Source organism: Eublepharis macularius, chromosome 1 (genome assembly GCF_028583425.1).
Source record: "Eublepharis macularius isolate TG4126 chromosome 1, MPM_Emac_v1.0, whole genome shotgun sequence".
Lineage (NCBI taxonomy): Eukaryota > Metazoa > Chordata > Lepidosauria > Squamata > Eublepharidae > Eublepharis > Eublepharis macularius.
The window spans coordinates 164,853,346-164,865,512 of NC_072790.1; the positions used below are offsets into that span (position 1 = coordinate 164,853,346).

The window sequence follows — 12,167 nt, forward strand, 5'->3', positions numbered from 1 at the left end:
TGCAACCATGTATGAGATGTGTTTCAAACAGAATGATACAGGAGTTATTTTGAGTAAAGGAACAGGCTTGTGGACTTTGGTATTGTGTATGGTATATATTATTTGTTACTGTCTGCATTATCTTGTTTTTAGTGTATTGTATTTCTACTTTCATAATACTATTTACTTCTTAACATGTTAAGTTTAATACTTAAGTTCAGATTTCTGCTTTGTTTCACATTTCTGTAGTCCTAGTTGTATTACATTGCTTATATATATATATATATATATATATATAAATACATTGGAGGTACCCAAAAATAGGTGTAGTGACTGTAGCTTTAAGAAATGAAAGCTCTTGGAGGTAATTGCTAGGAAACCATACCATTCTGTTAACCTTCAAGCCTTGGTTTCTGTAAGTAAAAGGCAGGGGAAGGCAGCAGGACCCTTTCTAGAGATGTTTTGGCCATGAAGGAGGACTCATCAGGCCAGGCCCACCAGTGACCACTGTGTAACAAGCTAGCACCCAACTTGCGTGACTCATCCAGGTTGGGTTGGTTGCTACTGTTCTACAGCAGCCACCTCATGAAAGACAGAGAGGTGCAGTGGCTACTCTCCACTCTGATGCAGAAGCTCACTGGGTGATTTTGGATCAATCTTGCACTTTCAGCCTAATCTACCTCACAGGATTGTTGTGAAAATAAAACGGAGGCAAGGAGAATGATGTCAACTGCTTTGGCTACCCACTGTGGAGAAAGGCAGAGTATACATGATGTGAATCGTTTTCTAACCTTGTAATCCAATCTTATTACACTGTTTATTGTTTGTCTTATACTTTTCCTATTGCATTGTTTTAAGCCTGGTAATCCATATTGAATCTCCACAAAAAAGACAGACTACAAATAAAGTAAATAGATATATAAGAATGCAAACCGTAACACAATGAAAGAAAAGTGAAGCATGTATTTGAGTATAAATCTCATAGGCACATTGGTGTCTCTGGACAGGTTTGCACTCTGTTCTATGGGATTAAATTGTAGAAAAATAGGTTTGGGTTATATATTAGGAAATGACTTATAAAAGAGAACAAGCTGCTTATAAAAGTTCTGAAAACTGTGCATCTTTAAGGAAAAGTGACACAGACAACTGTCAAACATCATCTCAGAGTGCTGGATGGGACTGCATAATAAGATAAATTGATCCAGCTCTATAATGAATGTGTTTGCTGATAGCTTTCACTTGGTGGGTCATATAGCAGTAATAAGCAGCTGTTAACTAACCAAGTAATCAAGTATTAGTGCCTTGGAAAACATTTATTGTACATTTTGTACATCTTTGCCAGAAAACTGTCAGTAATCAGAAGAGATGTCAGATTAACTTCCACAGCTTGTAAGTGAACCTTCTGTGGTTCCTAAAGCTTCAACTACATAATTGTATATTTCAAAATTCTAGCATAAAGAGATCTTCATAAAGATAATTCTTTCACTCAAGCCTCTCCCCACTCTCAAATTCTCTTTCAGTCAAGTGAATTTGAAGCCTAGGTCTTATGATGGGTCCCTACCCTTAGGCTTGGTAGCCCTAGATGCTGTTTCAAGGCAAGTAATTATAAATTGCCCATAGTGATTTTAAAACACACAGCTTCAGACTAAAGAGCAACCATTCTTGTGATCAGGGTGACTAAATGTATTGCCAAGTGCCTGTTCCTCATTTCTATATAAAGAAGCAAAGCCATTTTACTGTAAAATAAGAATCATCATCATGACAGTTCTCTTTTAAAAGTTTCATAACCTTACTCTTTTGCCTTTTTGTAATAATATACGGAAATGCATAACCAACTGCCTTCCATTTTTATGGGCAATTGCCACATTTCACAAAGCTTGGAATGTGGGCCTTCCCTCTCTTCCTCTAGGGAAACAAAGCCATAAGCATAATTGACCAGCAAGGTTTTTTTTTGTTAATTCCAGTGGTTGCCAGCACAAGAGCCACAAAACAGTACAACTATGAATGCACCCTAGATTGATGCTACTAATGTTAATGTAGGAAGTATCTTGGTGATCTGGGCTACCCACATGAACACAAAATCCATACATTATGGCTGGCTCACATGCCTCACTGGTAAAGGAGAACAACTGAGGCAGCAGCCTCATTCCGAAGGTAACAAGCAAGTCCTCAGACCTACCTCTTTAGTAACAGAGAGAATTGAAAGCGCAGAATCACAGCACTTCAAGGCGTTAGTACTCTGGCCAAGTTCTTTGTAGCACTAGAGGTTTAAATAAAAAAGGACAGTACAATCAAATTGGGCATTGGGCAATAAAAAAGGACAGTACAATCAAGTTGAATAGAAATTTTTAAAGACTGTTTCAATTACCTTTGCCAAATAGACATAATTGTATTTAGAATATCCAGGATGTATTTCTTCTGCCTGAGTAAAAGAGAATGCCAAATAATAATTATTGTAATAATCAGCAATGGCATAATGAGATAAATACAGTCAACATAACATTTCTAATGACGCACACAGTTCCTCCAAAGTAAAAGAGTCTGAAGTGAAGTGACAAGAGAAGACGCATCACTAAGGACACTTCTGCATTTCCTGTCATGACAACAGTGACACTGCAAGATATAAGAGGAAAGAATCCAAGGCAGTTAACACAGCAAAGAGCAGGACCACTGTGAATTGACATTTTGCAGAAGGAAAAGCAAACTGTGCAGTTCATGATGTCAGGACTCGAGGTGAATCTTGTTCTACTCCAGCCAAAAGCCAGCGGGGCAGTTAACACCAGACAGCCCAAGAAAAGCCAGCATGGAAGTGCTTTATCATCTATAACCCAAGACTATGCATGCTTACTCTGAAGTAGGCTCATCAAGATCAATGGAACTTATTCCTAAGTAAGCACACATAACGTAAGCACTCTGCCTTAGAGACAGTTGTTGTTGGCTGTCACATCATGGTGTTTGAGCTTGATTTAAACATGATGCAAGTAGGAGAACAGAACTTATACATGGCGCTTTGCATTCACACAAAACTTGTTCAGTTGGCCTATAAGCTGTGCAAAGCAGGTACAAGTGGTTCGTTTACATGCCAGCACAATATCCTTAAGGGCTGTGGGTCTCTGGCACACAAACTAAACAGTGTGGGTACTTTGCATGGGTAGTAGTCCAGTTTAAAAGAGACCAGCGGCGCGATGGCGGCGGCTGAGCAGGACCGGGAGCTTGACGAGCTTCTGGAGAGCGCCCTCGACGACTTCGAGAAGGCCGCGCCACTCCCTCCGCCTGGCAGCAGCAGCAGCACCAGCACCAGCAGCGCTGTCGAAGCCCCAGGGGCCGCCAGGGGAGGCTGCCCAGGACGGGCTGTTCGCCTCGCAGGAGCGCTTCTTCCAGGAGCTGTTTGAGGGCGAGCTGGCCGCGCAGGCCACGGCCGAGTTCGAGCGCGCCATGCGGGAGCTGGCCCAGGAGGAGCCCCACCTGGTCGAGCAGTTCCGGAAGCTCTCCCAGGCCGCCAGCAGAGTTGGAAGTGACGCCACATCCCAGCAAGAGTTCACTTCCTGCTTGAAGGAGACCCTCAGCGGCTTGGCCAAGAACGCCAACGACTTGCAGAACTCCATGGCAGCTGAGGAAGAGTTGGCCAAGACCATGGAGGGACTCTGCCTCGAGGAGGGAGATGGCGGCCAAGGCAACCTCTTGCCCCTCATGCAAGGCATCATGCGGAACCTCCTCTTGAAAGATGTGCTTTATCCCTCGCTCAAGGAGATCACGGACAAATACCCAGAGTGGCTCCGCAGCCACTGTGACTCCTTGCCGAAGGAGCAGTACGAGAAGTATCAGGAGCAGCACAGCATTATGGGGAAAATCTGCGAGCAGTTTGAGGCGGAGCGGCCCAGCGACGGTGACATAGAGCACAAGGCCCACTTTGAGCTGATCCTGGACCTGATGCAGCAGCTTCAAGATCTGGGCCACCCTCCTAAGGAACTAGCTGGGGAATCGCCGCCTGGTCTGAACTTTGACCTCGAGGGACTGAATTTGCCAGATGCAGCCAGTACAGGAGGAAAGCAGTGCCGGATCATGTGACCACCACCCATGTGGAGTGGAGCACTGCGTCGAGGGAAGGGCTGCGCTTTTCTTAATCACCAGGGTGCTTGAAGCAGGCTGGGCTGACTAACATGACTATTTATGTTTAAAGATCCCAGTAGGGTAATTCTAAGTCTGGGGCTTTCAAGAAAGAGATGAAATGAATGTGAGTGAATAGGAGGTGCCCTTCCCAGGCCCCACTGCTGTCTCCCGAGTGGGCCAGAGAGGTCTGCACCCCACTCTTGGATTTTTGTAAATCATGCTCAGCAGCACCCATTTCGGTGTGTGTGCTTCTTGCCCCAAGAGCTTAACAAACTGGCCGGACCACTGTTTCCTGACAGGCAAGGCAGGCAGCAGCCAGCAAGGGTGTCCTGCTGTGGGTCTCCAATGGGGGGCTGGAGGGTTCTGGCCTTGTGTTGGGGGGCTTACGCCTTTGTAACTCAACTCCTCTTTGCTGCTGATGACTTTTTGCTTGCCCAAGAGCTCCTGGATGGCTTCTGTTAGGACCCTGACTAAGCGCTGCCTGTGTCTACTGGTGCAGAGGAGTTAGCCGTGTTAGTCTGTGGTAGCAAAATCAAAAAGAGTCCAGTAGCACCTTTAAGACTAACGAATTTTATTGTAGCATAAGCTTTCGAGAATCAAGTTCTCTTCGTCAGATGCCTGATACAGAGACACCAGTCTCTGTATCAGGCATCTGACGAAGAGAACTTGATTCTCGAAAGCTTATGCTACAATAAAATTGGTTAATCTTAAAGGTGCTACTGGACTCTTTGATGTGTCTACTGGGTGAGGCTAAGGTGGAAGCCCAGCAGGCCTAGATGCTTCCCAGGGAAGGCATCCTGGAGGGGTTCAGCTTCTCTCTGCCTTTCCTTGCAGCCACTTTCACTGTCCTACCTGGAACACTCCATGCCGTTGGGCAGAAGGGTTGTGGTTTCCCTGCCTCAGTGTGAGGCTAGAGGCCCCATCCATGGCTGCAGCCCAGCTGGGATACTTGGAGAGATGGAGGGAGGGCAGGGGGGTGAATTTCCACCTCCTGCCCATGCTTAAGGGTGGCAGAACTTGATGGCGTTGGAACTCTTACGAATAAAATAAAAAAGAGACCCTGAGGCCACAAAATCTCTTTGCCTTGCCAGTCTCATGATTAAATTGGGCCCAAGAAGCCAGCTTTAAGAAACAGTCAGGCAGCATACTAGCATTAACCTGGAAAAAACATGAATGCAAGTAGATACTACCAAACAATTCTTAGAAAATGCCTGGTCATGGAAAAAGGCCCTTCACTGCATGTGGCATACACAGAAAACTCATGCAATACAGTAGATGAGCCAACTCACCTTAAAAGAATCTTGGCCTTTTAAAAATTGAAGCTGGAATGTTAAATTGAGTTTACATAGATGAGCACAGTTACTGTAGCACAGAAATCATTAAGAAAGCTTTTTGCTTTTGCAGGAGCTTTGAATTTATAGCTGCCGAGAACAATTTGTTGAGCAAATCTCTTGAACACCAGCCACTTGGTAGGTGGGCCGTGAAAGAGAACTGTCAAGAAAAATAGTCTCTACCTTAAGAAAATTCTGCAAAGCTTCATGTATCGTTGAAGTTGGCGGTGTCCCAAAAAGAGCAGTAGCAACTTTCTTCTCAATCCAAGACAACTGAGCTACCTTTGGAAATCCCAAAGAAAGAGAAAACATTGGTTTATACTTCTCTAATATGAAATAACATTTACAAGCTGTCATAATTCAAATTAAGCTCTTTCAAGGAACAGACATGGGGGGCATGGTTTATAGACCCATATTGAATATATTTGTCTCATTTAAATAAACAGTCACCTACTTGGGGTTTTTTTTTAAAACAAAACTTTTTCCCATGGAGGGAGAAAAGTAAAACAGTGAACATTACTATGACAAATTAAGGCAGCAATTTACTAGGGAGAGCCTCATTGAATTCAGCAGGATTTTCTTCCAAGTAGACATGATGAGTGTGCATAATACAAACCATCTCTTACATGAACAGAAGGAGCTTCCTCTCATGCAACAGATAAATATAATTTGACGAAATCACTGTTCTTTATTAATTAAAACAATGACATTTCCAACCTATGTTATACTGTGCCGATAATGAACTACTCTGGATTTATGCAAAAACACATGAGAAAGACAAAAACTGCCTTTCAAGTCTGCATGTGAATGTGATTCCTCCCCCTGCACTGTGCTGCTGTTCTGCAGTTTCAAAAACCACCTGGCAGTCTGACCCTCAGAGTGCTTTGCTAGGTTGGGACCCCAAAGAAGCAGTTAGAATTTGGTGGCAGTTTAGGAACTGAGATGGGCATGGAATGGGCCGGCAAGATTTAAAAGAAACTTTGAGCATTCTTTATGGCAGTTCAAACCACCTGTGGCCAGGCATCTGGCTCCTGCGGGAGTATTGCTATGTTAGCAATGATCTCAGCTGGCACTGATGGAGCACACACGGATGGACGGAAGAACAAAATGAGGAAAAATGGCTTATATAATATCCCTGTAGACCACCCAAAGTGTTATGTATTTATATGTGCAATCACACACTGATACCACACAAGGTTCAACTGTGATGTAATGGCATAGTTGCTTTCAGTTTTTCCACTGCAGAGTTTGTAACTGGCTTCTTAAAATTTGGCTTACACTCATTCAAATGTGAGATCTACCTGGCATGATACATGTTCTCTTACTAGATCTAATAATAGGTGATGTATTGAGGTTTCATTTTGTCTTAGTTTGGACTGCTTCCCCAAAGAGGAACTATTTTACTTGACCTTCATGCTACTGCTTTAAAAACGTCCACCAACTTAAAGTAGCACAAAGAACATTTAACATGTTAGTTGTTAGTTGTTATATATGGCAGCAGCCATGGGATCAGGCCAATTATGAGCAGAATTCTATTAATCAAAGAGGGACGATCTGATTGCTTCCCTCTTGCTGCATTCCTTCAGAAGTTAAAGAGACTCTTGGAAATGTTCTGGGATGTGACACAGAAGGATCAGCTTGGTGAGAAGAGATGAGGAAAAGCTTGCAGAAGCAGAAATGCCTTCCACATAATAACCTCCTTTTTATTGAAACAGTAAACTGGAGAGACTAAGATTAATTCTGTCCTGCTGCTGCTTTAAATCAATGGAGCAAAAAGAATGAGTATTTTGTACATCTCAGAATACTTTATTTTTCATGTTTATTTGCCACCTCTCTTCTAAGACAGTCACAGGGCAGCACTCATGGCATTATCCCGTTTTATCCTATGGCATCCTGTGGGGCAGGCTTGGCTGAGCATGCACATGAGTGGCCAAAAGTCACCCTGTGAAATTCAAGGGCATGCCTGTGAAAATTGGTGCAAAAACTAATGTTGAAACACAGATTAATTATTCTCCTATTCTTATAAGATGGATACACCAAGGAAAGCCAAGATATAATGGATCAAGAGGAGTTCTGCTGGGGAGGGAGGTCAGATCCTTCCTATCTCTTTCTGTCTTCTTCAGCTTTCCATGCAACAACAACAACAACAACAACAACAACAACAACAACAAGCCTGCCCCTGAGGATTAAGGATAGGAAGAACAGCTAGTGTGAGATTGCCAGCTGTGGAAAGACTGTCCTATCCCTTTAATAGAGGTTTGATGAGTTGCTATTTACCAAATTTACCATCTCTATGTCATGAAAAGCTTTGTCTACTCATTTCTACCTCTTAACCTCTATTAAATGGACTGGCATGTGGCAACCCTAGCTGTAGTGCAGGGGCTTACTGAAAAGCCATAAAACTTCAGGATGTTCCTTGGATCCAACCCTGTTTTCAAACATAACAAAGGTGGTTGATTTTGAGCTTAGTCTTCAGATGTCCAACAGTGCCATTCTATGTTGAGTTGATTTCAGTAGCCTTAGAAGGGTATAACTCTGCTTAGGATTGCAGTGTAAGAGATTATGAGCTCACACTTTCTATGACAAAGCCCATTTTATTTGTTACATTCCAGTCTTGCTTTTCTTCCCATAAGGCTTAGTTAGGCTCAAAGAGAGTGATTTGCCCAAAGACTTTCACAGTTCAGCAAGCATTTATACTTAAGGATTTGCTCACACCAAAACCATCTTTGAACCATTACAGCTATTGAACAAATGCACCCTACTTGCTACTACTATATCATACAATTTTCCCTCATGCACTTAACCTAATAGAATACAGAATTCTACTTCCCTGAATTTTAATAGAGTCTAGATTTTATCCAGTGCCTTGCTTTAGAAAGAACTTTCCCTCTTGAAATATGTTGTCTAGATTACTGATAAGATCAAGAATATGATCCTTTTTATTCTTTGTAACTGTGCTAAGTTGCTTTTTTGACCTACAGAAATTTGATACTGTTACATTCGCAACACTTGTAGTATCCTAGATAAAACGAAAGAACATGAAACGGACACACTGGTAATAAATACAGCCGTAATTATGAAAATGCAGGCCTGGTGTTTTCTGTCTTGATCACTAATGGCTTTCAGGTATAAGCAGAGGCATATTCAGTAGATTTCACATCAGATGACATCTTTTGATGTCCAGATTACTTATTTTCACCAAAAGTAAGCAACATTTCAAGGGAAAATTATGGAGATTATGATTTACTGGAAGCCAAGCTAAAGTATTAAAATGGCACCTGCCATATTTAAAATAAAAATGTGTGTGATTTATAGCTTAAAATCTAAACAATAATGTAATTTTTTGAAACAGATATGTGGATTTCAAGTAGCTTTCTTTAAGAGAAGCTATGGGGGGACTGTCTTCACTACTTAGTTTGTACATCTAGGTTAACATCTTAAACTTATGTAGGAAAGTTAATGTAGGAAAGTAGTCTGTAAGCTATTTATTTCTTTATCTCAAGAAGTTGTAGTGTTTGCACCCTTCTGTAACAAGCTTTTGCCCGTGTCTGAAACTAAGCTTCTACTAGCCAAGAGAAAGATATATCTTTCTCCTGGAAAGCTTTCAGCAATTAGTTCTCAGACCTGTCAAACAGATAAGTTCTTTGAACCAGCTGTTTATCAGTACATTTATTTATATAGGGTTCAATCTTGCTTTGCAATTCTTTATCAAACACACAGACACCTGTCTAGAGTTTATTTCACTTTATTGAAAATACACCCTAGTTTTTTAATGAAGCAATTAATCAAAATATAAATAGCTATTAATATAAATCCTATAAAAACAGAACACAGAAAGGCAAAAAGAAATAAGTTTGCTAACATTTCTTAATAAATTCCAAGGTTAACATAATCAAAGTTTCTATGAAATGCATAGGTAAAAATAAGTTCTCACCTAAATTCTCTCAAGAGATTTCTTCCATCAGAGCTCTACCATTCTATCTGTGTTTGCAATTTTATACATCATCATATGCAAATATTTAAGGTCTATTCACATGATAGCACAAACAAACAATGATTGGTCAGACGCTTCACTGAATATTCATAATTTCTATAGTACAACCTTCCAATTAGTAAAAAAATACGTTATACTCAGACTTTCAAAACAAAACTACAAATCTCTGAGAAGTGTCAGGAAAAGTTAAGCTGAGAGATCACCATTGGTTGAATCTCTGATAAAGGAACATTCATCTCGATACAGTCCACTATTTTAATTAACTGTCAAAAGATTAAAGCACACCTGTTAGAATTACCCAACACACAGAAAAAAACACACAGACGGTTCATGCAAAGTCTGAAAGTTCATCTAGAGAATACAAGAGCTTGGCCTAGTATTGCTCAGTATTGATTATTGTCATGTGCTTTTATCTATATTGGTGCAACACTTCATTGCTCTCACTTCCTTTCCTGCATGGAGCTTGATGCAAAACTTCCTAGTTTAATCAAGCTCTAATTGATGAGATGTTCAAATGCAAGTCTCTAGGTGAACTGGAGTGTATACTCTGCACAGGCATAGATTTTAAAACTTTATTTTAACCCCAGTTTAGAATCCTGGCTAGTGCTGAAGTAAAGACACTCCAGTTCATCAAGACACCTGCTTTGGGATGACACAATGAACTGCAGCCTGGCTATAATGAGATATTTTGCATTAAGCTCCCTGTACTAAAGGGAGAAAGGAAGTGGAAGGATCAAGGGTCACACGTGAGCACAGCAACAAGCTGTGTTTGCATCTGATTGCAATTTAACTGCGACTTGTTGTGTTGAATGAATTCAATCCAATATAGTGGCATTTTCATAAAAGTGAAAGTGCACAAATACCAAAAGAACATCCTGAAACAAATGGCAGTGAGGTGTACTCACAAGCCACTGCATCAAAGCTCCAGCTCCATCTCTTCTGTTTCAGCCTTGGCAAATGTCAATAAAGAAAAATATTAACAGAGCAGAGACTGATGTTATTAAGGATTAGGACACACCTATAGAAGGCACAAGTGGGCCATTAAGTTTAACCAATACTGCTGGGCATGAATAATGGAGAATTTACCAGTTTCACTTCAAAGTTCACTACAGCAGGACCCACAACTCAGTATTAAAATGCACGCAGAAGAGCCGAAGTACAACCTTCAGCATGTTATTTTAAGGAACTCCAGTAGCTTGAGCTGGGACAGCCACTTGCCTGAGGCCCTGGAAAATCACTGCCAGAAAGAAGACTGGACGAGACAGATCTTACATTTATGCATACTCCCTTTTTCCAAGCAAAGGGAGTAAAATCATCAAAGATGCACTATGTTTAAATAGACCTAACAGGAGTAATGCTAAGTAAATTAACTTGAGGTTCATAAGCACCACATGCCACTTACTTCATAGCACCATCTTCCAAGGAGATAATATAAAAATGGATCTCGAGGCTTAAGTTCAATTGCTTTGTCTAGATGCTCCTGTAAGAAAAAAAATCACCATGAAAAGCTCTTGCCCTTTGCTTCAGTTGTTTGGAAAATGTCATGGAGAATGCAATGTGGGTGTTCCTTCTTAATTATTGCCAACTGAGTAAAAATTTTAACTGGCAAATAACATACTTACGTTAAAAAGCCACAAACTACAATTAATGAACAGACTTGCACATGGTGCACTAGACCAGAGGACATTCCATTTAATGGTCTCATCAATAACTAACTAAAGGTTTTACAAAAATCAAAAGCAAAGAAAGTAAGCATAGATGCATGTCTGACAAACAAATTTTGTTATTTTTCGTGTTTCAATGCATATTGCAAGTTGGAGGCCTGTGAGGAATCATGTTGCAGGGCAGGGGGAATCATCTGGGAATTTCTCTCACTCATACACACACACAGATCTTCAATCCAGGACTCTACATACTCAGAGACCTGAGGAGACAAATTTTTCTGTTTCTTTCCCCTCTTGTATTCTCAGCTGCTCTCAACATTTTGTACCTTTTGTTAAGTGTTCAGTCCTTATCAGGCTGGGGTTTTGATATTTTAAAGTTTTTTCCTAGGCTAATTTATAAAGTAATATTTTATGTATACCTCAAGAATATCCCCAAGATATGCCGAAACACCTGCCTTGTCTGTGGGTGGCCTGGCACTGCTTTCAATATCAAAATTTTGCAGCACCCCTCCAAATTTCCCTCTCTTTAGACAACCAGCCCCCACCTCTTTCTTACAAGTGACTCCTACATGCCTTCAATATTTTGGGCTCCCCAACATTATTTTGTCCTCACCAATATATTTTTTAAATTCTAACTTATACCTGAAAAATCCCCTAAGTAGGAACCTCTTCTGTAGACCATGTTGTACTGCTTTTGTCTTAGTACGGGTGCTACTTCTTTACTATTAGATATAGTGACAGGGTGAGGTCATGAAAAGAATTGTGTTGTATGTGTGTGTGTGTGTGTGTGTGTATAACATATGACAATTTGGAAATTCTGCTTCAAAATCTTCCAGAATTTCCAAAGCTCCCAGAACCTTGAGCAGGCCAATTTTGCCATTCCTCCATTTTCTTTCTACTGACTCTCAGCTATCCTCACAATTCAAGGTTTTGGTTATCCCATACAAAGCCCTTTAAGGCCTTGGTCCCTCATATTTACAGAACCGCTCCACTCCCTATGTCCTCCTGCCATAGTACCATTTTTTTTTTAGTTTGATAGGATTATTTAATCCTCTACAATCGATGGTAATAATTTTGGCCATATCTGTC

At 41.0% G+C, this 12,167-nt stretch overlaps 1 protein-coding gene across 2 annotated transcripts in view; it reads right to left on the bottom strand.

Moving 5' to 3' along the window:
* RMDN2 (regulator of microtubule dynamics 2) overlaps window positions 1-12,167 on the bottom strand; it is a 44,618-nt gene that overhangs the window by 15,283 nt on the left and 17,168 nt on the right. For both annotated transcript variants that reach the window (XR_008596848.1, XM_054976731.1), the window contains exons 7-10: window positions 10,817-10,894; window positions 5,604-5,702; window positions 2,348-2,401; window positions 2,159-2,239 (exon numbers count right to left, since the gene is read on the bottom strand). Coding sequence is in view for 1 of the 2 variants with exons in the window: in XM_054976731.1 (XP_054832706.1) it covers window positions 2,159-2,239; window positions 2,348-2,401; window positions 5,604-5,702; window positions 10,817-10,894 (312 nt within the window). In the remaining variant the exon portion in view is untranslated. The remainder of the gene's footprint in view (window positions 1-2,158; window positions 2,240-2,347; window positions 2,402-5,603; window positions 5,703-10,816; window positions 10,895-12,167) is intronic.